Below are 27,855 nucleotides of genomic sequence, written 5' to 3' on the forward strand. Positions count from 1 at the left end.
GAGGTTAGTTAAGAGTGCTTCTCCTATATATTTAAAAAAATTATTTTGCTAAGTTATCTAGAGTCAAACTATGGAATCAGAGTAACACCATTTTCATGAGGGGCTTGCCTTTTAAAATAAATATGTGGCCTATAGATTGTCATACCATGTAGCATATCTTTTTAAGTTTTTGCACATCGTTTTAAAAACTTGTTATAACTTCTGAAATGCTGGATCCCATTGTTCTAAGTCTCAGGTATTTAGACTCAGCAAGCGTCTACCATAACGGACTTACTGGGAGTCTAACTGAGTAGTTGCATTCCTAGTGATTCATGCATAAATGGTTAGCATGCTTGAGGTAAGTGTTGTGTCTACAGCCGTTCAGTTTAGGAGGAAGATTCTGGGAATTAATTTTATGAACACATGTAGTTTTTATACTTCAACCTCCTAGAACTCCATAGGTGCCAAAAGTGGACATCAAGAATCAGTGAATTAGAGTAAGATAATTTATTACTCCAGCCCAGCAAACATCAGGAGTGTTACCATGGTAGCACCAGTTCCCTTGCCCCCAAGTACCGCAGGGTAATGCAGTAAACCCACTTGATGGCATTTCATATAGTAGGTTGTACTGCAGCTGAGGAACCCAGTTCACCTTTCTCAGGGAGCAAGCAGTCACATTGTGGTCATTTCGACCTACCTAATTGGCTTTGAGTAACTTTAGAAATGGCTCAGAGTCAGAGGACAGGTAGGTTTTCAGTTTGTCACACTGGGCAAGGACATACAAGGATGCTTGGGGCTCATTGAAGGCTACCACTCCTAATAGTCTACTCCTCAAGATTAAATGCAGTGACATTCAGTGAAAGCCATGACAGCAAATGAAGTTCATTGTTGAAACTTCTGGTTCATTAACACAAGATAGATTCAAATATTTTCCAGAGTACCTATAGATGAATACTGTAGTGAATAACCATAGGTTTTAAGTACATTTTCATAATCTTTGTAAATTTATCTAATTTTTCTGCTTCACACATATTTTTGCCACTATCAGTAGTAATACATCTTAGCAGATTCTACTTCAGGTTGTAGCGAATTAGTGTTTTCCCAATTTCTTTGAAAATAATCTCGCGTGTAATTATTTTGTGCAGGCTATGCCAATTCTTCAGATACTTCAAGCTCGGCATTGACTCCTTGAATAAACAACTGCTGAGCAGTTTTCAGACACCTGTCAATGTATCAAGAGCCAGGGAGAACCACTCAAAATTGTTTGCCTTATATTTCAGTTGACTGTTGATGTTGTTCCGGTTGTCCTTAATTCATTGAGCAACTGATCCTCTCCATAAAACTGATAATCGTTTTGTGTTTTTTTTTTTAGCGAAAACCCATGGTTTTCATGTTTGCTTTCTCTTTTTTTTAAAGATTTTTATTGGGGAAGGGGAACGGGACTTTATTGGGGAACAGTGTGTACTTCCAGGACTTTTTTCCAAGTCAAGTTGTTGTCCTTTCAATCTTAGTTGTGGAGGGTGCAGCTCAGCTCCAGGTCCAGTTGCCGTTGCTAGTTGCAGGGGGTACTGCCCACCATCCCTTGCAGGACTCGAGGAGTTGAACAGGCGACATTGTGGTTGAGAGCCCACTGGCCCGTGTGGGAATCGAACTGGAAGCCTTCAGAGTTATGAGCACAGAGCTCCAACCACTTGAACCACCTGGCCGGCCCCAAAGACTAATAATCTTAAACTTTTTTTTTTCTGGACACATTTCTTCAGCTGCTGCAGTTGGACATGATTTAATTAACTCAACACCAGTAAACAGCTTACCTTGCTAACAACTGAGCCATGTAGAAATTTACTTTGGTTGCAGCCTCATTTTCATTGTTTGTTTATTTATTTATTTTTAAATTTTTTTAATTTTAATTTTTTTTATTGGGGAACAGTGTGTTTCTCCAGGGTCCGTCAGCTCCAAGTCATTGTCCTTCAATCTAGTTGTGGAGGGCGCAGCTCAGCTCCAAGTCCAGTCACCGTTTTCAATCTTTAGTTGCAGGGGGCGCCACCCACCATCCCATGCAGGAATTGAACCCACAATCTTGTTGTTGAGAGCTTGTACTCTAACCAACTGAGCCATCCAGCCACCCCTCTGGAAGCTCAGTGGCAGCTCGTTGTCGTCAATCTAGTTGTGAAGGGCACAGCTCACTGACCCATGTGGGAATCGAACCGGCAACCCTATTGTTCAGAGCTCGCGCTCTAACCAACTGAGCCATCTGGCCACCCATCATTTTTTATTTTATGAAAAAAATTCCATGATGAGATGTTCCTTTTTAAATATTCTAAGTTTTCTGACATGCTTTCCTGTGAGTTGGGAATACTGTGATGAGTGCTTGATAGTCTGGTGATACCAATGCATATTTTGTTCTTTTAGCACGGCTATAATGTCACTGCATACTAAACATAATACTTTGCCATCTGATTTGATAACAAAATAATGCTACCTCCATTGTTCCTGAAAACAGAATATTTAAAGGCCATTTTTCTTGTTTGACATGATGGGTCTGCATAGGTAAGATAAAAGTTGTGGTGTGGCTATTGAGATGATGTGTAGTTACAACTGTGTCACTGCGTCTGGTAAGTGCTGAATAGCAGGGAAGCTCTGAGAGCATTGCACACAGTCTTTATTGGAGTTGCTCATCTCTCATATCGAGGCACAAAACAACCATAAATAACACATGGATGAGTTAGGGTGGCTGTAGTCCACTTACATTTTATTTATGGGTACTGTATTTCCTATAATTTTTATATATCATGAAATACTGATTTTTGTCTTTTTCAACCATTTAAAAATATAAAAATCATCCTTACCTCATAGGCTGTACAAAATATGCAGTGGGCCAGATGTGGCTCATGGGTCAGTTTGCTGGCACCCGATATGTTACATCCATGCAAGAAAAATTATTTTTCTCATTCTTATTGAGGAGCTTATTTCACTTATGCACAAAACTAAATGCTGTTATTTTTTCATATTAAGCCCAAATCTGTCTGTCACTTTCATTCTTTACTCATATTTCTTTTTTTATTAAAATCTTTATTTTTAATTATGTAAGTAAAATATATATAAATTTGGAAGTATTTAGAAAAGTTAAAAAAAAAAAGAAAAGAAAAACATCCTATAGTCCACTAACTGAAATTATGAAACGTTAACATTTTTTCCAAACATTTTTATAGGTCCATATAAATTTGAATTTATGACTTATAAAAATGAGATCATATATATGCCAATTTGTAACGTTTTAAAAATTAACAATATATTTGAACATCTGTCCAAGTCAACAAATAAATATGTATAGTCTCCTACTGTAGGACATTTAGGGCATTTACTGGTAAAAGGTATTCATCACCCACTTTTGGAGTGGACACATGACAGTCCTTAAGTTAGCCTGCAAATTCCATAAAACTTTACCAGTTTCCAGTTTCATTAACTGTTCCAAAATATTCCCCTGACTAGTTATAGCTTGATAGATCTAGAAAAACACTACTTAATAGAACTTTGTGCAGTGGTGAAAATGTTCTGTATCTGCTATGTCCAGTATTGCAGTCACAAGTGACGTGTGACAGTTGAGTGCTTGAAATGTGACTAGTGAGACCAAGGAACTGAATTTTTAATTTAATTTTTGTATTTAGAAAGCTAAATGTGGCTGCAATATTTGACACACAGGTCTAGAACTCAGTTTTCTGTCTTCCCCTCTAAACCAGCCCCTATTTTTACAGTAAATTTTTAATGACACCACCTGCTACCCAGGCTTGAAAGATAAGTATCATCTTTTAGCTCTTATCTCTGTTTCCTGCTCTCTTTCTATGTCAACTGTTACCAAGTGTCCCAATTTTTGTGACGATTCTCCCATTATCTTATAGGTCCTGCTTCAAATTATTGCAGATGTCTCCTGATTTTCTCCTTCATTTTATGTCCTCTTATTCATACGTTTTACATGCTACAAGCAGATTGAGCTTCCTAACATTGCCTCTTGCATTGAGAACCCACAGTTGCTCCCTTTTCCCTAAGGCTACTCTGCAAAACTTTCATTGGTACCCATGATATAGTCTCATTGCCTCTGCGTCTTATGTTTGTTATTGCCTTGTATTTTAAACAACCCATACGTTCAGGAACACAACAGGGCTGTCCCCTATCAGCCCTCTGCTTTTCAACATAGTGTTGGAAGTCCTTGCCAGAGCAATCACGCAAGAGAAAGAAATAAAAGGCATCCAAATTGGGAATGAAGAAGTTAATTATCACTCTTTGCAGATGACATGATGCTATATATAGAAAACCCTAAAGACTCCACCAAAAAGCTATTAGAAACAATCAACAAATACAGTAAAGTTGCTGGCTACAAAGTCAACGTACAAAAGTTCATTGCTTTCCTATATACTAACAATGAAATCTCAGAAAAAGAAATACAAAAAACAATTCCTTTTGCAATTGCAGCAAAAAGAATAAAATACCTAGGAATAAAGTTAACCAAGGATGTGCAGGACCTATATGCTGAAAACTATAAGACATTTTTGAAAGAAATTGAAGAAGACACAAAGAAATGGAAAGACATTCTGTGCTCATAGATTGGAAGAATCAACATAGTTAAAATGGCCATATTACCCAAAGCAATATACAGATTCAATGCAATCCCCATCAAAATCCCAATGGCATTTTTTAAAGAAATAGAACCGAAAATCATCAGATTTGTTTGGAACCACAAAAGACCCCGAATAGCCAAAGCAATCTTAAGAAAAAAGAACAATAATGGAGGTATCACACTTCCTGACTTTGGCTTGTACTACAGGGTTACAATAATCAAAACAGCATGGTATTGACAGAAAAACAGACACATAGACCAATGGAATAGAATTGAGAACCCAGAAATCAAACCACATAAATATGGACAGATAATTTTTGACAAAGAAGCTAAAAACATACAATGGAGCAAAGACAGCCTCTTCAATAAATGGTGCTGGGAGAATTGGATAGCCACGTGCAAAAGAATGAAACTGGACTGCTATCTGTCACCATGTACCAAAGTTAATTCAAAATGGATCAAAGACTTAAGCATAAGACCTGACACAATAAACTGCATAGAAGAAAACATAGGTACTAAACTTATGGACCTTGGGTTCAAAGAGCATTTCATGAATTTGACTCCAAAGGCAATGGAAGTAAAAGGTAAAATAAACGAAAGGGACTATACGAAACTTAAAAGCCTCTGCACAGCAAAAGAAACCATCGACAAAATAAAGAGGCCACCAACTGAATGGGAGAAGATTTTTGCAAACAGTGCCTCTAATAAGGGGCTAATATCCAAAATATACAAGGAACTCATGCAACTCAACAACAAAAAAACAAAAAAATGGGCAGAGGACTTGAAGAGACATTTCTCCAAAGAGGACATACAAATGGCAAATAGACATGAAAAAATGCTCAACATCACTAATCATCAGAGAAATGCAAATCAAAACCACAATGAGATATCACCTCACCCCAGTCAGAATGGCTATCATCAACAAGACAAATAGTAACAAATGTTGGAGAGGCTGTGGAGAAAAAGGAACCCTCATACACTGTTGGTGGGAATGCAGACTGGTGCAGCCATTATGGAAGGCAGTGTGGAGGTTCCTCAAAAAATTACGAATAGAATTGCCATATAACCCAGCAATCCCTCTCCTGGGTATCTACCCAAAAAATCTGAAAACATTTAGAGATAAAGACACGTGTGCTCCAATGTTCATTGCAGCTTTGTTTACGGTGGCCAAGACATGGAAACAACCAAAATGTCCTTTGATAGATGAATGGATAAAGAAGTTGTGGTATATATACACAATGGAATACTATTCGGCAATAAGAAAAGATGATATAGGAACATTTGTGACAACATGGATGGATCTTGAGAGTGTAATGCTGAGCGAAATAAGTCAGACAGAAAAAGCAGAGAACCATGTGATTTCACTGATATGTGGTATATAAACCAAAAACAACAAAAGAACAAGACAAACAAATGAGAAACAGAAACTCATAGACACAGACAATAGTTTAGTGGTTACCAGAGGGTAAGGGGGTTGGGGGGTGGGAGATGAGGGTAAGGGGGATCAAATATATGGTGATGGAAGGAGAATTGACTCTGGGTGGTGAACACACAATGGGATTTATAGATGATGTAATACAGAATTGTACACCTGAAATCTATGTAATTTTACTAACAATTGTCACCCCAATACATTTTAAAAATAAATTAAAAAAAAAAAACTTCCCCTCGCTTCAAACACACTAATCACATTGTTCTTGTCACTTTCTGAGGCAGTTCTGGAAGTTCTCTTTTGTGAGTGTTTTTAGTTGTGCTGTCGTGGCTGCTTCAACGTTCTGAATCATTTTGACTTTGGGGAAGGTACCAGATCCCATGAATAAGGTGGATGAGGACGCACTGTAATGTTTTTATTTGACAGAAATTGCCGTACCAGAAGCGATGTGTGATACAGAGCCTCTCTGTTGTGATCACAAAATACGGTGAATGCTTCTGCCAAGTGCCATCCAATAGAAAGGCAGGGATCTTCAATACGGAAAGCGGCATGTCAAATCTTAGTAACTGTATGACAAGTTTCAACTTGTTCGGTGCAGGTAGTCGGGTGTGAGCTACAGTTGAGAGGTGTGTTGTAAAGTGTGCTGTAAATCATTCTCCATCATGACAACGCTCCATATCACACATCGCTTCTGGTATGGCAATTTCTGTCAAATAAAAACATTACAATGTGCCCTCATCCACCTTATTCCCTGGATCTGGTACCTTGAGACTTCTGGCTCTTCCCCAAAGTCAAAATGATTCAGGACATAGAGGCAACCATGACAGTGCAACTAAAGACACTCACAAAAGAGGACTTTCAGAACTGCTTCAGAAAGTGGCAAGAACAGTGGGATACATGTGTCCGAAGTAAGGGGAAGTATTTTGAGGGGGATTAGTGGCAATGTGTATTTCACTGTAATAAATTTTTTTAAATTTAAACATCTACCGTATTATTTGGTCATACCTTGTATTTATTACTGCAGTATAGACTAGCCTGTCCTAATTAACATATCTGCCAAATATACACGTAGGATGACCAAGTAGCTGTCCAGTTTCCCCAGGATTGAGTAAAACTGGGGAAATAATGAGCAAAGTGACACAAGTTGGTCATCCTAATATACACTTCTCCACCTATCCAAATTCTACTCATTTGTATTATTTCTCAGTAACGTAGTGTAACAGAAGCCATGCTCACAAAAACCACACCTTTTCAACCCCTGTGACGTACTAAATTTAGAAGGACCTTAGGGATTGTATTGATCAATGTTTTTTCCTGTTTCAGCGTAGAATTTTTTTTTCCACCTGAACATTGTAGGATCTGAGGAGTTTACCTGCTTTGGCATTTTTGTTTTGTTTTTGAAATTTGGTTGTTATCCTTATATTGTTTTCTTGTAAGCCCAAGTGTAAAATTTACACATAAATACAAAATGTGTGGGCTAACTTCTTAGAGGGAACCTGTCTATCCTATTTGTTATCTAAAATGTGGTATAGAACACACTCCTATGCTATGCATAGGATCTACTATCGCATTCATTGGTGTAATGTGGGTAGGTTTGGTTTCAAGTCATGAAGCAATAAGTGTGAGAAGAGTCTAAATGAGGTGACTATTTAAGACTCAAGGTATCTGTCACATTAAATGTGTTTCATTTTTTTTCCTAAGTGAGTCATATGCTATGTACAGACTTTTCCATAAATACTTTACACTTTTGCAGAACTAGTCAACTCTCCTAGACTGTTACTTTATGTTGAATGTAGTCAGCCTTGTTCAGTATTATATATTCTGGGGATGGCCTGGTGGCTCAGGTGGTTGGAGAGCCATGCTCCTAACGCCTAGGTTGCGGTTCTATTCCCACATGGGCCAGTGAGCTGCACCCTCTACAGCTAAGATTGTGAACAACAGCTCTCCCTGGAGCTGGGCTGCCGTGTGCAGCTGGAGGTTGACGTGAGACACAGTGGGCTGCTATGTGCTGCTGTGGGCTACTGTGTGCCGCCATGAGTGGACGGTGGCCAGCGTGAGCAACTGGCAGCCGGCGAGAGCTGCCATGAGCTGCTCTGAGTGGCCAACCGATGCCCGGCGACCCGGGGAGGGGGGGCGTGCAAGGCTCATAATACCAGCATGGGCCAGGGAGCTGTGTCCTACACAACTGGACTGAGAAACAATGGCTTGAACCAGACAGGGGGTGGGGGTGGGGTGGGGGGTAGAGGCAGAAGAAAAGGGGAAAGAAAAAAAAGGGTTGTATATTCTGAATAGAAGAAGTCCAGCTGACTTCCGGAGACATTTGATGCCAAATAATAACTTGTTGTGCTCAACTTTGCATATATCGTAAGTATTAATATGGAGAGCCTCGGTGCTACAGTAGTTAATATGGATTTAATAAAACATGTCTTTCTTAGGTTAGGAAGGAAATTTCATGTCTGTTAATTAGTAATGTGACTGTCAGATTCATGTAGTTGTGATACTGGTTTGCTATTTGTTCAACCATTAAACAGTAACTCCCAATTTTCCCCTTCTCCTCCACCCTCAGACAACTACTATTCTACTTTCTCTCTCTGTGAATTTGACTATTCCAAGCATCTCATTTGAGTGGAATTATATAATATTTGTCCTTTTGTGTCTGCCTTATTTTGCTTAACATGTTTTGAAGGTTCATCCATGTTGTAGCACGTATCAGAATATCATTTCTTTTCAAGGATGGATAATATTCCATTGTATGCATGTAGCACATTTTGTTTATCCATTCATCTATTAATGGACATTTGGGTTATTTCTACCTTTCAGCTATTGTGAATAATGCTGCTCTAAATATTGGTCTACAGATATCTGTCTGAGTCTCTGCTTTCAGTTCTTTTGGGTACATTCCCACGTGTAGTATTGCTGGACCACATGGTAATTCTATGTTTAAGTTTTTGAGGAACTGGCATACTTTTTTTCACAGTAGGTGCAGCAGTTTATAGCCCCATCAGCAGCACACAGGAATTCCAGTTTTTCCACATCCTCACCAACAGTTGTTGTTTTCTGTTTGTTTGTTTGTTTTAAATTTTTGTAATTGTTAGCCTAATGAATGTGAAGTGGTATCTCATTGTGGTAGCTCATGTCTTTTTATTGCTGAATAATATTCCCTTGTATGGATGTACTATATTTATCCATTCAGCTGTTGTAGAATATCTTGATTGCTTCCAAGTTTTGGCAATTATGTGTAAAGCTGTTAAACATTTATGTGCAGGGTTTTGTGTAGGTATAAGTTTTTAACCCATTTGGGTAAATACCAAGGAGCATGATTGCTAGATGATATGGGAAGAGTATATTTAGTTTTGTAAGAAACTGTCAAGGTGCCTTCCAAAGTGACTGGACCACTTTCCTGGACCATACACCAACTATGTGTGAGGGTTCCAGTTTCTTCACATCTTTGCCAAACTTGGCTGTTATCTGTATTTTTTTCTTATAGCCATCCTGGTGGGTGTGCAGTGGTATCACACTGTGGTTTTAATTTGCATTTCCCTAATGGCTAATGATGTTGAACATCTTTTCAGGTGCTTATTGGGCATTTGTATAACTTTGGAGGAATGTGTATTCATATCCTTTGCCCATTTTTAAAAATTGGGTTATTCGTCTTTCTATTGTTGAGTTGTAAGACTTTGTAATATATTCTGGCTACCAGACCCTTTCCAGACATGTGATTTCCAGAGATATTTTCTTCCATTCTGTGGTTTGTGTTTTCACTGTATTGGTAGTGTCCTTTGGCATACAAAAGTTTTTAGTTTTTATGAAGTCCAATTGATCTACGTTTTCTTTGATTTCTTATGCTTTTGGTGTCATAGCTGAGAGACTTAGCTATGGGTCACATACATTTTCACCTATGTATGTGATTTATAGTTTTAGCTCTTAAATTTGTATCTTTGATCTATTTTGAATTATTTTTTTTTATATGATGTGAAGTCCAGAGTCATTCTATTGCATGGGAATAGCCAGTTGTTCCAGCACCATTTCTTGAAAAGGCTATTCTTCCCCCATGGAATGACCTTGGTACCCTTGTCAAAAATCAGTTGACCTTAAATATATGGATTTATTTCTGGCTTTTCAATTGGGTTTCATCAGTCTGTATGTCTTTTTCTATACTATTACCATACTATTTTGATTACTGTAATTTTGTAGTAAGTTTTAAAATTGTGAAGTGTGAGTCTTCCAACTTTATTCTTTTTAAAAAATTCTTTGACTATGCTGTGTCTCTTGCAATTCTATATGAATTTTAGGAGTGTCTTGTCCATTTATGGAAAAAAGGCAGTAGGAATCTTGATAGGGATTGCATTTAATCTGTAGATCAATTTGGGGAGAATTGCCATCTCTGATCAACTGTTCAAGACCGATTCTTATACCTCCCCATCCCAAATTATGATTCACAATTCTTCATTTCTGGAGATGTGTACTGTTTCTTTTTTCCCACGGTCTTTCTATCAAGAACAGAAGATGTTTGGTCCTATTATGAAACCAGACTTTGAGTTGAGTGCATGGTAATTTTTCTCTGCATTTGTATTCTTAGAGTCTGCCCTACCTCAAGTTTTTTTTCCCAGTCTGCAGGATGCCAGGAGGGTATGGTAACACTGGCACCTGAAAACTGCCGTCATGATTGGCAAATTTGGAATTTGATTATTATTTTCTAATTTGATTTCTTATTTAGTGGTCCAATATAGTATCTTTTGGGGTATTTGTTTTTGCTATTGAATGAATAATTGAACCATGTTATCTATATGGTTAGTAGATGTTTTTAATTTGATTATAATTATTTGGGTTGTCTAGAGCAGTATTTGTCAGAACTAATTGCCTGAATACTTGTTAAAACAAAGATCTTGGAGCCCTACCCCAGACCTTCTGAAGTAGACGCTCCATGCTGGGGCCTGGGAATCTGTATTTTAAGTATATTCTCTGGGTAATTGTTAATCTGATATTCACTTTGAAATACTGAATGTATTTCAGGGCTGGAATGTGTTGATTGCTGACTCACGTGACTCTCCATTTGGCAATGAGGTGGGTGGGATTTAGTGTGTTAAAGTCTGTTTGTCTTTAAAATATTTTTTTCCTGGTTTATAGTACAGAATTTATGCTGCATTGGTGTATAACTCTATGTTTTTGAAAGTCGGGGGTTTGGAGGGGGTTTTGATTAAATGAAAATCACTGAGTCTGTCTATGTCATTGGTTAGCTAAATAAATAGCCTTTTGTGCCCTGACAACGGTAGACTTTTTCTGGTTTAGGTTTTCCACATGGCTTATTATCAACTGTGACAACTTGTTATGTATAATCAGCATCACATTAGTCTCATGAGAATAGTCACTCCTTTAATCAGCTGCTTTTCTTTAATCTGGTGTGGTGAGGCATATGGTAACCAAGACATTATTGTCACTTACTTTGTGTCATGGTAGTGGCATTGGTGGTAGTGTCATTGGGTATGTGGGTGTGTATATGTTTTAGGTATATAGATTTTCCAAAAAGAGGCAGATGGCAGATAAAACATTCATGTATTCCTTATTTTTCACTACTCATAAAAAATTATAATCATATGTTCTGAAATTCAGCAGTAATTTTACTTAAAAAGTAGGTTATCTACTTTTTAACCTTGTTTCTGTATGATTTATTTGAGCCGAGGCAAGTCATTTAAAATCTCCAAGTCCCATGTTCGTCATCTAATGAGGAGGATGGACTAGACAGCCTTTTCTTTACATACCTTTCCAAATTTAAAATTCTATGATTCAGACAGTGATAAAACTCTCATAAGCGTGGAGATATAGTTGATGTCTTTTTTTTTCAATTCTTCATTCTCAATATTCTCCATCACAATTCCATCACCATAAATAAATGTTCTAGTTACTGTTCTATGTATGTGGATGGTCTGTATTCTTATTCTTTTATGTAAAATGAATTCTCATTTTATTTCTTTTAACTTTTGTCATTTGAGCTTGCCTCAAAATATATAGATAACATTTTCCTTTTTTTATTCTGTTGAATTTATATATAACTTTTATTGTCTTTTTTTCTTTTCTTTTTAAGATTTTATTGGGGAAGGGGAACAGGATTCCATTGGGGAACAGTGTGTACTTCCAGGATTTTTTCCAAGTCAAGTTGTTGTCCTTTCAGTCTTAGTTGTGGAGGGTGCAGCTCAGCTCCAGGTCCAGTTGCTGTTGTTAGTTGCAGGGGTCACAGCCCACCGTCCCTTGCAGGAGTCGAGGAGTAGAACCGGCAACCTTGTGGTTGAGAGCCGGTGCTCCAACCAACTGAGCCACCTGGCCACCCGGGAGCTGAGCGGCAGCTCATTGACTTTATTCTAGTTGCGGAAGGCGCAGCTCGCTGGCCCATGTGGGAATCGAATCGGCAGCCCCGTTGCCTAGAGCTCGCGCGCTAACCACCTGAGCCACATGTCTGCCCCTGTCTTTTTTCTTAAGTGTCCTCTCTCCTCAGCAGGGTTGTCATCTCTACATGTACCTCTATAATAATTCTTTTGAGTCTTCATCACAGTGACAGTGATAGCTGTCACTATCAAAGTATCTCAAATAGTTCGTAATCTGGTTAGAATAATGATAATAAACTATGTAATCTTTGAGCAATATAAGATAGTATATGTTTAATAAGTGTTAAACTAAGTGGCACAGACTAAATTATGTAAATGTTCAAATGTCAGTGATACAGAAGTAATTCGAGAAGATATTATGGAGAAGTAGAGAGACTTAAATTGGTCCTTGCAGAGTGGACAGAATTTGAATAATCAGGAAAAGGAAGGACAGTCCAGTTTAGCTAGAAATGTAGCATAATATGTCTTTTTTGTTAGTGCAGAAGTTGGCAGTGAATTCATACTGGGTAGGAACAGGAATGAATTTTAAAAATTCCTTGCCACATATAATTTAATAATACATAATGGAAAATCTAAATAAATAGAAGTATTCTAATAAATAAAATCAGACTAGGAAAACGATACAATTCTATAATGGGATACTAGAGCACAAATATGCAGTCTATAAGGTCCTGTACTAGCACAGAGCGGTGAATTTGGTTCTGAGATAAAGCCACAAAAAAAAGTGGAAGTATGCTTATTTCTAGGAAGCTATACTATTTTAAGTGGAACATTAGTTTTCAAAAGATTTTTTTCACTTAGAGCTTTATTAAGTATGGCACAGAGAAATGTAGTAGAAAATGTTGTCAATATCAAATACAGTATTACCGTGTTTCCCCAAAAATAAGATCGGGTCTTATATTAATTTTTGCTCCAAAAGACGCATTAAGGCTTATGTTCAGGGGATGTCATCCTGAAAAATCATGCTAGGGCTTATTTTCTGGTTAGGTCTTACTTTCGGGGAAACACAGTTGGTTTTAAAACTACCTCTTGAAGTGATTCTGGATAAAAGCTAAGGAAATGGCACCAAAGTGCAGCTCAGTTAAAACAAATAGTTAACACTATCTGGTAATGTAGATTATGCGTATGTACTTTTCTGATGGTCTAGCTTAATATGAGGATAAACTCTAGAATAAAGAGGAATGGAAGGACTACCTTTCATGTCAGGAAACTTATAAAAAATTAGGTCCAACAGGTTGTATTCTCTGTCAAGAGTGAAATGTTTAGGTGTCCTATGTTTCTGATTAAGGGCACGTCAGGAGCAAACTAGCAGATGTTACGTTTGAAATGTTTCTTCAGAACCTGAAAGGCTAATCAAAACTTTTCCAGCATGGCTGTTAACCTGCTTCTGTCGTGGAAGTAAATTTGAAGGAATATCAGTATGTATAAAAAGAATTTCTCTCAAAAGCACTTCCATTCACTGTAGCTCATTACAGTGATTGGTCAAAATTCTTATGTTCTTGAGTATGGCAGAGATTAGTTTAACCTGGAAAAAGCTCGAAATCAAGTCTCATAGAGGCAAGCCACACCTGGAAATGTAGAAAACCATGAACATCTGGTATTCAGAAATGTGGCTTCTTCATAAAACTCCCCAGATGAATTTCTTGTGAATTGTACCCTTAAATTAAAAAAAATTTACATTTGAATTTTTTTTTTTTTTTTTTTTTAAGATTTTATTGGGGAAGGGGAACAGGACTTTATTGGGGAACAGTGTGTACTTCCAGGCCTTTTTTCCAAATCAAGTTGTTGTTCTTTCAGTCTTAGTTGTGGAGGGCGCAGCTCCGCTCCAGGTCCAGTTGCCGTTGTTAGTTGAAGGGGGTGCAGCCCACCACTCCTTGCGGGACTCGAGGAATTGAACTGGCAACCTTGTGGTTGAGAGGACACATTCCAACCAACTGAGCCATCTGGGAGCTCAGCGGCAGCTCAGCTCAAGGTGCCGTGTTCAATCATAGTTGCAGGGGGTGCTGCCCATCATCCCTTGCGGGACTCGAGGAATTGAACTGGCAACCTTGTGGTTGAGAGCCCACTGGCCCATGTGGGAATCGAACCGGCAGCCTTCGGAGTTAGGAGCATGGAGCACTAACCGCCTGAGCCACCGGGCCGGCCCTACTTTTGAATTTTTGACTATAACTTAATTAAACTTCTGTGGCTATATGCTCGGGGGGAAAAAAAGATTTTAGTTTTAGATCAATTCTCTCTGCAACAATTGAAGAGCAAGAGTTACTGTCTATCAAGATTTCTCCTAGTTTGTGTTATAACAGTCCTATTTTATATCATTATCTCAACTGTCAGAAGGTTGTTCCTGCTGATCCCAACTCTTACAGTACTGAAAGCAGATTCTGTATTAACATCATTGATTAGAAATCTATGGTGAGCTGATTCTGTTCACAGAGACAGGTTTGGGGAAAGATTACTATCAAATAACAACATTTTAGAGAATCAGAAGGATTGGTGAGCGGAAGCTATTCTCTACTGAGCATTTTTGATGGGATGGTACTTATTTATCTCATTACCCTTGACAACATCCCTTTGTGGTATTATTTACCCATTTTACATAAGAGGAGAGGTTCAAGAAGATTGTTTTTCTTGCCCAAGGTTATATGTAGTGATGAGCTGGAATGCTTGACTCTAAAGCTTATGTTTCACTCTACTGAGCTGCATTCCAGGAAGCCAAAAGGGAGAAAGATAATTTCATTGAAAGAAATTAGATTGATTTTAAATTAATTTATCAGTATGTGTTTGCCTTATTTTAATAATGTCACAACATATTCTAGAGGTCACTTTACCTAGTGTAGTTATATTAATCAGTGCTGTTGCAGAACCATCTAAAACTACAAATTGCATCTAAAGGGAAAACCTACTGTAATTAATAAACAGTATTTGATTTATTAAAAGTCTGTCAGCAAAATAAGCAAGTCTCCAAAAGAGAAATACTGTATGATTCCCCTTATATAAAGTACTTAGAATCGTCCAAATCATGGAGACAGAAAGTAGAGTGGTGGCTGCCAGGGGCTGGAAGTGAAGGAGGGAATGAGGGTTAGTTTAGTGTTTAATAGGTACAGAGTTTCAGTTTTATAAGCTGAAGAGTGCTGGAGATGGGTGGTGGTGCTGGTACCACAATAGTTAATGTATTTAATACTACTGAATTATAAACTTTAAAATGGTAAAGATGGTAAATTTTATGTTATATGTGTTTTAACCACAATAAAAAAATTTGAGGAAAAAAGGCCTACCTGTAAAGGTAGACTTTTATGCTTTATGAGACTTTCTGAAGATTACCTTCTTCCTAGGATATATTGTCTTCAAATTTTGTATAATAGATTGTATCTGTTATATGTAATGTTTTAAAGTTTTTATGACTGTAGTTTCATTTAAGGTATTTATGTAGTCAGAAATGGCAAGTGAAATGTCTAGTTAGGCAAAATATATGTTAATCATGACATTGAGAGGATCCTTTGTGTTGCACTTCAACTAGAAATACCCAAGGAATTTTATATTTTCCACCAAAAATTCTTTTAAGGGTCTGAGTTTATTTTGGTTAGTCTCAGCTCAGAAGGAACTGAGTGGCCTGAATGAAAATGTGGCCTGAAGGAAAATTATTTTTGTCAATTTTAAAAGTTGAAAACTATCAGAAAATCTGTACGATACAGGAATTTTAACCTTTTTCAAAGGTATTTTAAAGACCCATAGATGCTATAATAATCAAGTTTCTTGGCCTAAATTAATAAGTTTATCTTTGAATTCAGAATTTTTTGCTTGTAAAAGTAAAAACATAAATGGCTGACCCCTCTCTATAAAACTTGTGAGTGGTGGAAAACAGTGATATGAACAATTGAAAAAGTACTTGAGATGTGTCCATAAATATATTCTGAATGGGAGGTGTGAGGGGTGTCATATTTGGATTCACGTTTTTAGATGAAATGATAAAGTTGTGTTCTAAATATCGGAGGCAGGAGAAATTAGTCAAGTACCAGGTCTACTTTTCTCCTTCAGACTTGTCCCTTTGTTCTTCATTCTGTGCTAGAGACCGAGACCTTCCTTTTCCTCTTACTGTGTAAGAATCGCTTGTGCCCAGTACTTTTGGTATATTCATAGTTTTCTTAGTTGGAGGATATAAATCTTTTGATGATAATAGGCCTTCTCTTGGGCTACAGTTTGCATGAAGATATGAAGATAAAGGACCACAAAGGTCAATATCAAAAGACATTATCACTGACCTAGACAACCTTTCAGGTTTCCTTTTCTATCATGGCAAAAATATTTCTGAGCTATTGCCTTCCTAGCCGCCCAATCAGAAGATGAGGAGAACACAGCCTGCATTTCATGGTTTTGTATTCAGACTGACCTGAGTTCCAATCACTGGCTTTCCACAGTAGTGGTATAACCTACCCAAGCCTCAGCTTTCTCATCTTTAGATATCTCCCAGCCCCCCAGCCTTTATTTTGATACTATTTTCTGACTTACAGTTAAAATACTACCTAAATTCTAATAGCTTCTCTTTCTCTCTTTCAATAGTAACTTTTTTGTTGGTTTCAGGAGTTCAACAAGATGTAGCTTCACAATTTCTGGGTCAAGAAGTTTTATTAAAAGTTAAAACTGAAATTGAAGAAGAGCTAAAATTCCTGGACAAAGAAATTTCTGAAGGTCCGTTCATTTTTATTTTTCTAGTTAATTAGTAGATTCTATTTGGTGTGGTTTAATTTGTTTTTTTATAGTAAAGTGTTCTCAACATTACACAACTTCATTGTATAGGATTGTAAGTGTGAAACTAGAAGGTATCCGTTTTCTTTCCTGAGGGGTATGTTTCTGTTTCCCAGCGGACATTTTAGATGTAGCCTTTTCTGGTGTTAAGTGATGGGCTAAACAATCATGTTAAGGTACTTCCCATTCAGTGTGGTGTGATTTGTATTTGATACCTTTATAATTAGTAACAACATTAATGGGAAAAATGTAAGTAAACTACTTTCATTTTTGCATGCATATATGCTGTAGATAGTTTTAATAGTAACGCACATGTAATTTTATAGCCACATATTTTGTACTTAACATTGCATCATAAACGTTTAAAATAGTTATCGTTCTACTAACTATATGCAATTCCATATATTGACTGACTGTTTATTCAGTCATTCCCTTACTGAGGGGAGCATTTAGGTTATTTCTTGTTTTTGTCTTCCATAATGAACATCTTCTCCTATGATTTCTTTTATAGTTTTATTGAGATATATTTTACATTCCATAAAATATGCCCATTCAAAGTGTACAGTTCAGTGGTTTTTAGTGTATTCACAGAATTATTCAACCATCACCACAATCTAAATTGAGAACATTTTTAACATCATCCAAAGAAACACTACATGTAACATTAGCAGTCACTTCCTTTATCTACTCTCACCAACCCCTGCCTTCACCCTGACCCAGGGCAACCACTAATTAGCCTTCAGTCTCAATGCATTTGCCTAGTATGGACATACACATAAATGGAATCCTACACTGTGTGGTCTTTTGTGACTGGCTTAGCATAGTGTTTTCAGGGGTTACCCATGCGTTAGCATGTGTCAGTGCTTCATTCCTCTTCTTGGTAGCATAATACTCATTGTGTGGAGAGACTACCTTTTGTTTATCCACTCATCAGTTGGTGGACATTTAGCTTGTGTCCACTTTTTGGCTATTATGTATAATGTTGCTGTGAATATTCTTGTACATGTTTTTGTGTGGATATATATTGCCCAGTAATTTTTAACAAGAAAAATTATAAAACCATGTTTATAAATCAGTTTCCTGTTACGAGAGAAAGAATAGGAATAGAAATTTACAAATAATCCAGAAACCTAATTTTAATCTTCTCTTTTATTTTCCTTTACCAATATTTTTAACTGATTAAAGTTCCAGTTCTATTTTAAGCCTTCATCCATTTCTGGTGGCAGTACTTATACATAGCAAAATGGGCAAAAGGTCAAAAGGAGAAAAAATCACCAAAGGCTTAAATGCACTTACCTCACTGAACTCTCATTATAAGGGACGCCCTCCATCCAGCTTGTTCAGACAACAAAATATTTGCAACCATTTGCGTCTTTCTTGGAGGCAAACAGTTTATCAAGAAATAGTATGCATTATAGGAAATTTGCAGCATTCTAGGAGCAAACCTTAGATTAATGCAATAAATACTTTATGGAAGTTATTGCTAACTCTAGGGAGTGGGTGCAAGTCTCTTGCTTTACTGGGATTCTGTGCCCTGCATCCTGTTTGTACCCTGGAACAACAATGATTCTGCCAGTTCTTCCTGCAGTGAGAGAGTGGCTAAGTCTATGTAACATGGAGTGAGGAAGCAGCTGAGAGGCTGGTAGTTTGAGCTGAGGGGGAATAAGTTATGACTGTTTCTTCCCTGTGCAACTTGCGTACTTGTTCATAGCTTCAAATTTTATCCAGGTGCAGGACTATTGAGTTAGAAAGTTCATTTTAAAAAGGAAATGAAAGTAATCGACTGACTAATCCTGTTAGGTAGAATAAACTGATTAGAGTCTGCTTTAAGAAGTGCCACATTTATAAAGGTAAAAGCAAAATATTAAGAGAGGGATTGGATGATAGATCTAGGAGTTGCCTCTCATTTATTATTCTTATACTAAATTGGTCTGTAGTAATATACTAAATTCGTTTGTGTATTTTAACATTTCAGTTTGGTCTTTTTCTGCTCTTAAAACTAAGACTTTCCATAAAAATCTTTCCTTTAAAAAAATCTTTAAATTTAGGACATCTCCAGTTTTGTGTTTCAGGAAAGATTCATATCCCATAGTGATTATCTGACCTTTTTAAGTGGTTCATCACTTAGCTTATTCTCAGTCGTAGGCGTCTTAATCCCAAGCTGTTACGGCTCAATTTTTGGTAGGGTTTACTAACTTAGGTTTTCTTGCCCTGTCTTCAGCCTTCACCAGCACAGGCTTTGACCGTCACACTTCTCCAGTGTTCAGCCCTGCTAACCCAGAAAGCTCAGTAGAAGACTGCTTGACTCATCTTGGAGAAAAAGTGTCACAGGAACTGAAAGAGCCTCTACAGACGGCATTGCAAAGGCTCCTGAGCCAGTGAGTTCCCAGTGCTGAGTGGGGCCGTGCCTGCCTAGGCAGTCTCTGCTTCTCTTGCAGCTCTGGGCGGTTAAGGCTGTTTTACGGGAATGCTGTCACTTCTTTCCTCACTTTTCTTCCCTTTTTCTTTTGCTTTCCCAAAGCATCTGGTGGAACAGATGCTTTGTTCCACCAAGGATTTGATCACTTGTATTTTCTTGTTGAGCTCTCAGGTTTCAACAGATACTTTCACTGAGTTGTAAATACAAGCCACTTTATTTGTCCTGACCCCTTTTTCGACCATTCTCTCTGGTGGCCAACACAAACACCTTGGCTAGGGTCTATGCCTCCTAACGTGGGATTCACATTATAGCTGTATCTCAGGTGTCCCACGCGTCGCTCCCCTTGGGTCGTACTTCTGCCCATGGAGCTACTGTCATATCTCCTAGTGGGGAGCTTCTCCCCCAGCTGCAGTTCTGACAGAGCGAAGGGCAGGACGCTCATAGTGAAAGTATATACAAATCTTAAAAACTCATTTCTCCTAATTCTTTGCTGAGAATCATTAAGGAATTGGTATGAAAGAAAAACTACTTGTTTTAATGAAGATTGACAACTATCTAAAACAGGATGATGACTGTTCTTTCACTTAAAAGGGCCAAAATTCAGATGCTAAATTACTGTTGTAGTAAGGTAATTCTTTCCGTTCACCTAGGCACCCTTTGTATGTTATCATTTATTAGAAGGAAGCAATTGGGTTTAAGGAGAATTCAATTTGTTTTTTCATATTCTGGTGACAGCAAATGTAAAAATCCAACTTATACATAGGAGACAGTGATATGAAAATCACATTTGGATTTTCTTAACCTTACATGTAGAAAAATTTAAAAATCAATGCGAAGAGGAGTTTAAAAATAAATATTGGTGTTGGGAAATAAAACTTTTTTTTTAATTAAAGTTTATTGGGGTGACAATTGTTAGTAAAGTTTCATAGCTTTCAGGTGTACAGTGCTCTAATACATCATCTATAAATCCCATTGTGTGTTCACCACCCAGAGTCAGTTCTCCTTCCATCACCGTATATTTGAGGGAAATAAAACTTAATAGGAAATAGAGATGAATGGCAGAGCTTTGAGTCTTCTGTGGAACCTTCAGGCCCCTGCGGAGGTGAGGGACAGGGTGAGTGGGTAAGGCTCCTTAGGGCCGCTCCACTCTTCCTAACCCAGAACAGCTCTGTATTTTACATACTGATGAAACATCAGTATTTTACATACTGATGTTTCATGAAAGAATTGAAGACATTTACTGTTTTGTCAAAACAAACAAACAACTTGTAAAAGCTGTTTGGACTGGGAGTAAAATAACTGAGATGTATGAGACAAAAAATTCCGTTTCCAGTTTTGGTACACACTATTTGTAGCTTTGAGCAAACCACTCTCTAGCTCAATTTATCCATCTGTTCATTTTAACTTTATTGGAATATTGATATCATAAGTTCTCTGAAGAACAATATTATATAGCTTTTTTTTAAAATATTGTTTTTGGAGTTCTTTTCATGATGTACAGGAAAATTGATACCTTCTTACTGCAAAGTAAATTATATGTTTTTTAAAATCTTGTCTTTGATGAATATTTTGTTTTTTATCTCCAAACCCTGAACACGGATATAATTATTTTTGAAATTGGTACCTCTGGTTGTGTATCAAAGTTAGGCCTCTGAATAAATTTTTTTCAGAAATTTACCTTTTTTCTGTTTTAGTATTGCATTTATTTCAGTATTTTTCGTCTACTGAAACATGTTTTTTAAAAAGAAAGAAAGATATTTTCATTGTTGAGACACGTTAAGATGTTTTCTTTACATAATCTAAAGGGTATCTGATGTAACTTTCAAATGGCAAATAGCAAAACCGGAGGTCTTTTATTTTTTAAAGAATATTGAATTCAATATACACTCCGTTTTAGCAATCAAGAGGAACTGTTCCATTAGATTTTAGCCAATTGTGAATAAAATAAGTGTGATTGAGTATTAGAAATCTACTTTTGAAAGTTAAGTGCTGTTACTAATACCTTGAAAATAATTATCTGGTGGTGAACTATAAGTATTACAGGTTTTTGTCAATATCTTTTAAGGTGGAAAATACCACCTACTCCTCCAGTTTTATTAAAGTGGGAATTTGATCTCCATTTCTTCCTGCAGGGGAGCGGGTTCAAAAGGTCTCCCCCCACCCCCTTTTTCTTCTTTGTTCTGTTCAAGTAGCTCATCAGATAAGAGCTGATTTTCCAGCAACTTACTTTTATTTCCTTGGATTTAGATTTCCTTGGACTGTTTTAATCTGGATTGTTCATGTGCATATGTGTGTGCATATAATATTTCAAATCATGTTTCATTCTGAAGGATGCTAAAGTACTTTTAGCCTGATGACCCACAGCAGCATCAAACAGTTCAGAAAAGGAAGTGAAGGGACTCATAGACGCAAGTAAACATCAGGGAGAATATAGGTAGGTAGACTGTACAGTATCTGCTGAAGTTCAAGTTTTACAACCACCTAGTATTTAGTCCAAGTCTTCTAAAAAATGGTAAGCTAACTTTGATGGGAATATGATATCAAGAAGGTAGTATATAATATCTTATTAAAAAGGTCATCCCTGGTGTCTTATCTCAGCATCATTGTAGTATTGACTTTAGTTTGACTTGTATAAAAGAACGATACCTGTGTGATCAGAACTGTTTTCTCAGATATCTAGACCAGCACTGTCCAATAGATATAATGCAAGTCACATATATGTAATTTAAATTTTTCTAGCAGCCACATAAAAATTTAAATCGTAATTTTTTAATAATATATTTTATTTAATTTATATATTCAAAATATTATAGTTTTAACATTACTCAATATGAAGACTTACTGAGATAGTTTACATTCCCTCTTACTAAGTCTTTGAAATTTGGTATCTATATTTTACTTGCAGCACATCACTAGCCACCTCTCTAAGCTCATTAGCCACATGTGGCATCTAGACATTATCACGGCATGTCTCAGAATGCTATGTTCAAATCAGAGCAGTGTGGCTTTGGAGCCAGATCTAATTGGGTATGAATTTATGCATTGCTGCTCGCCAGCTATCTGGATTTGGGCTAGTCTCTTAGCTTTTCTGAGCTTCAGTTTCCTAATATGTAAAATAATAATATGAAATATGTAAAATACAAATATATAAAAATATAAAACCGAACAGTAGGCTACCGATAATAAGTGGTAGCTATTACCAATTTTCTATATTCACAGACTGAAGAGATCCACACCCGAGTGGTCAGAGCAGAAAAAGCCTTTGGAATGGATTTTAAAATAAGACTTTTCTTTTTTACATATATAATTTGCCCAAAAAGGGAGGGGTAAATTTTATTAAATCTATTGTACAAGCTATTGATGCTTTCCTATGTTACTTGGTTAGCCAGTACTTTTGCTGTTGTTAATTTGCACATAAAACCCAGACTTAGAATGTAGTACTTAAAGTTCCTCAATAAATTAGTGAGTGAGTGTTGTCTTCACTAAGTGATTTGAGTTTTGTATGACTAGAACTCACATGGAAATAATCAGAAAGGCTTGTGTCTCTGCCCTCCAGGATTTTGTGTCATAAGACTCCAAGTTAAAAATAGAGCTTCGTTTATTGTCCTTGTTTATTCCAACTCCTTATATCCTCAATTTGAAGTTTTCCACTGACATGTCTCTTTAATTTTAAAATATTTTAGATTTTTTTGCCTTTTAAAAAAGTTAAAATTGTGCTTTTAATTTTATTAATGAGTAATTTTTATTTGTTATTATTTTATCCCATACTAATAATCCAAGTGCTTGTTTATTTACAACATAGAAATCCTGTTTGATAAGTTTCAAGCAATTATCAAAAATGTTTCATTATTTATTATTAATTTATTATATTAACTTCTTTCCCAAACTGGTAGCAAGCATCTCAGCCTATTAGAGAATGCTTGAAGCAAAATGCGTACCAAATGTTAAAAGCCACATCTCATTCAAAACAATATGTTAAATAATCTTTGTTGCTTTCGCAAAAAGTTGAGCAGTAGAGACTGTATATTTATTCATCTGGAAATTTAGAATTTTCCTGCTTAGTGACACAGACTTTTAAAAAAAATCTCTACAGGCCAGTGACATATCAGGCATATCGGGAATGTACACTGGAGACCACAGTTCATGCCAGCGGCTGGAATAAGGTATTAACCAAATTATATTTTCTCTTACAAGATTTAGTGTATTAATGATAAAATACAGGAGGAATTGCTAGCATCATATAAGAGAAAACTGTTAGAGCTCATTTTTAATGCATAAATCCAGTTGTGTTAAGTGCATATTTTTGACTGAGGTGCTTTTTTGATTAATGCTACAAGGTTCTGCCTGACCCTAAAATATGTGTCCCATAGTATGCCACTCTTCTTTCCTGTCTTTAACTTCCCATCATTTCTTCATTTCTCTGTGTTAGACATGCCATTTATCTCCAGATGGTTATTTACATGTGAGTATATTTAGGGGCAAAAGAATAAGGGCTTCATTTGGGAGACAGCTTTTTCACGTTCTCGTAAATGAATAGTAATGCCATTTGTGTCTTAGAGTTCACAAAGTAGCTCATGTCACACATCTCATTCAATCATCACAACCGTCCTTTACAGAAAGCAGATTGGATTTTATTAGCTTTTGTTCTGTTACTTATTTATTTAGTTAAGTCAGGTGAGTAATCAGAGAAAAAAGTTAAATGACTTGCCTAGGACCACTAGACTCGTAAATATTGGCATTAACACTAGAGCTAAGATCTTCTGATTCCAGCTTCAGTGTTTTTTCTGCTGTACTCTACTGCTTATCCATTATCTTAGACTGTATTCGCTGCTTGTCACCTTGAAAAGGCAGAGTCTAAGGGAATAGGAAGAAGTATGGCCCTTAGTGATAAAGTGCTAGGGCAGATAAAATTCGTAGAATTATTTTTCAAATAGCCACCTTTACTCAGAATTGTTAATGAGTCAGACCACATGACCTTACATATACCTAATTGGTGCATATTATTTTCGCTCACCTTAATACAGGCCTTGGAGACATTATAGTATAATAATCAGCATCATAGGCTAATTGGACTTGTTTCAAATGTCAGCTTTGTCAAGGACTAGGTGCATGTCTTTGGACAGGTTAATTAAGCTTTCTAAATCTGAATTTTCACACATATGAAATGGTGATGATAACTATCCTCGTAAGTTTTGCAAGTACATGTTTAGCACATTGTCACCATAGTAAGCACTCATGAAACAGTGGCTGTTATGTTACATTTAACATGAGACCTTGTTTACAAATAGTCACTAATAAGGAATTTTTTTGTTGTTTTTTAATAAAAACATTTTTTTAAAATTGGGGAATATTGGGGAACAGTATGTTTCTCCAGGACCCATCAGCTCCAAGTTGTTGTGGAGGGCGCAGTTCAACTCCAAGTCCAGTCGCCATTTTCAATCTTAGTTGCAGGGGGCGCAGCCCACCATCCTATGCGGGAATTGAGCCAGCAACCTTGTTGTTGAGAGCTCGAGCTCTAACCAACTGAGCCATCCGGCCGCCCCACTATTATGGAGTTTTACTGTATTACTCAGCTGTAAATAGTTTGTTAAAATATCTGTTTGTTTCATTTGGTTTCTTGGAATGAAAAAAACAAAAAAACCTCTCATATGGATGTTTGAAATAGATTTTATAAATAAAAATGAGCTTGGTTATAATGTATTTCTCACATCAAATAACAAATATTTAGGTAACTGATACCACCTAATTAGCCTTTCCCTGTTTTATATTCTCTTCCTGTCACTCCTGTCTACTGTCTGTTATAATCAGCTCTTGTACGTCTTCCTCCCCCTGATCCTAGGGTTATCTTAAAAAAACCTGAGTAAACCCCAGTCTTCACTGTCTCTCGTCATACGTCCTTTTTTTCCATTCCTTGCTTCATTGTAGTCCCTCATCAGGACCAAGGGCTACTGTTGATCTTCAAGGCTGTGGCTTGAATACCTCTTATAAATGAAGCATGACAATTAGAATATTTGTCTATTCTATATAATAATATATATAACATAATATTAATATATGTAAAAATAGTATAACATACATTACCTGCTCTGCTTAATCCAATATTACTCTCCTTCTGAATCCTCTAGGGCTGAAAAGAACCTGCCTTTTTGTAGGCAATTGAAATGCACCCCCAGCCAGAATCAGATTGGATAATTTGAAGCAGTTAGTCATATTTTATATTTTGCATGAATATTTGCAAAATTTGGCATAACATTGTTATATGAATTTGGCTGTCTGGCAGGTAAACGAGGCTCAAATGAAACACCCATCAGAGAGAAGAGAAAAAAATGTCCACAAAGCATGCCAGGTCAGGGGTAAACTGAATATCACTTCATCGGTTTAGAGATTGTAAAAGCATCTTAGTCAAATTCTCTTTAAATATATCAAAAAGAAGTGGAGGAAAAAAGCTGGCCACAAACCTGTATTAATAGTACTTACTTGTATGATCTTTTTTTTTTAAAGTACATATATTAATGTTGACTACATAGTATATATATACCCAGAAAAATAATTGAAATATGTGCTATGTTAGTTGTGAGATAACAGTAGTTATCTCAAAATTGTAGGTAAGTTTTTTTTTTCCTCTTATTGGTATTATATTTTCCTATGTACTTACTGCTTATAGAAAAAAGAAAATGACCATCAAAGAGAAAAAGTCAGCTAGAGTATTAAAGGCATGGTGTTCACAGTAGTGTGTTTCCCCGAAAATAAGACTTAGCCAGACAATCAGCTCTAATGCATCTTTTGGAGCAAAAATTAATATATATAAGACCTGGTCTTATTTTACTATAATATAAGACCGGGTCTTATATAATATAACATAATATAATATAATACCGGGTCTTGTATTAATTTTTGCTCCAAAAGACACATTAGAGCTGATTGTCCGGCTAGGTGTTATTTTTGGGGAAACATAATAAATAGACCTTAGAAAAGTAATAGCAAAGATAAATGAATTATTTGTCTTGATTAATTTTAGTGGCATATTAAATCACTAATTGTTTAAAATTTTTCATTATTAAAACTTCAAGCATACACAGAAGCAGAGTGAATAGTACAACAAACTCCATGTATCCATCATTCAGCTTCAACAATTATTAATACAGAGGGTGCCAAAAAAATGTATATATATTTTAAGAAAGAAAAAAACTGTATTAAAATGGTAATAATATGTACCGATAACAAAAGATGAATACAAATCATGTGTATACATTTTTTTGGCACCCCGGTATATGGCTGGTCTTATTTCATCTGTTTCCTCCCCCTCCCATATTCTTCCCACTCTCCCCCTAAATTATTTTGAAGTAGACCCTAGACATCATATCATTTTATTCATATATTAGTGTGTATTTCCAAGGATAATGTATATCCCTTTTTTAACCAATTGATAATACCATTATTATACAAATATTACCGTAATAGTGATTCTAATACCATGTTATCCACTCACTATTCAAATTTCCCCATTTATCTCTTAAAGATATTTTTTAAGGTGATTTGTTTGAATCAAGATCCAAACAAGGCCCATGCATTGCATTTGGTTGATACGTCTCCCAAGTCTTTCCATTTTCTTTTTTCTTTTCATTTTTCTTTTTTATTTTGTAACAGCTTTATTGAGCTATAATTCAATACAATTTACCACTTAGAGCACACAATTCAATGGTTTTTAGACTACTCACAGAATTATGCAACCATCACCACAATCTATTTTTGAAAATTTTCATCACCTCAGAAAGGAACTCCGTATCCTCTTGTTATCATCCTCGAATTTCCCTGTTAATCCCAGTCCTAAGCAACCATTGATATGCTGTCTGTTTCTGTAAATTTGACTATCTTGGATATTTCATATACATTGACTTTTTTAAAAATTAATTTTATTGGGGTAACATTGGTTAATAACATTATATGAGCTTCCGGTGTACAATTTTATAATACAGCATCTGTATATTCCATTATGTGCTCACCAACCCAAGTCTAGTCTCCTTCCGTTACTGTATATTTGACTCTCCTTACCCTCTTTTTTTTTTGCCCTTTCTTCTACCCCCCCGCACTCCAGTTCAAGCCGTTATTTCTCAGTCTGGTTGTGTAGGACACAGCTCCATGGCCCATGCTGGTGTGATGAGACTTGCGGTCCCCCCCCCCCCCCCCCGGCTGTGGCAGTCGGTCGTTGCTCAGCTGCTCACAGCAGCTCACAGCAGCAGCTCTTGCCGGCTGCTGGCCGCTCACGATGGCTGCCAGCCACTCCGGCAGCACA

At 36.6% G+C, this 27,855-nt stretch overlaps 1 protein-coding gene across 15 annotated transcripts in view; it reads left to right on the forward strand.

Moving 5' to 3' along the window:
- Nucleotides 1-27,855, forward strand: part of BCL2L13 (BCL2 like 13) — a 100,794-nt gene that overhangs the window by 15,734 nt on the left and 57,205 nt on the right. For 5 of the 15 annotated variants that reach the window (XM_019757285.3, XM_088801867.1, XM_074325123.2 and 2 more), the window contains 3 exons: nucleotides 16,979-17,086; nucleotides 19,365-19,521; nucleotides 23,656-23,725. The exons of 3 other annotated variants lie outside the window; for them this stretch is intronic. In XM_019757285.3, coding sequence (XP_019612844.3) covers nucleotides 16,979-17,086; nucleotides 19,365-19,521; nucleotides 23,656-23,725 — 335 coding nt within the window. Of the gene's footprint in view, nucleotides 1-11,036; nucleotides 11,088-16,978; nucleotides 17,087-19,364; nucleotides 19,522-21,977; nucleotides 21,997-23,655; nucleotides 23,726-27,855 lie in introns of those variants that run through there. 7 more of the 15 variants (XM_074325118.2, XM_074325124.2, XM_074325122.2 and 4 more) reach the window with 6 other exon arrangements.

Source organism: Rhinolophus sinicus, chromosome 1 (assembly GCF_057876585.1).
Source record: "Rhinolophus sinicus isolate RSI-liver-muscle chromosome 1, RSI-T2T, whole genome shotgun sequence".
Lineage (NCBI taxonomy): Eukaryota > Metazoa > Chordata > Mammalia > Chiroptera > Rhinolophidae > Rhinolophus > Rhinolophus sinicus.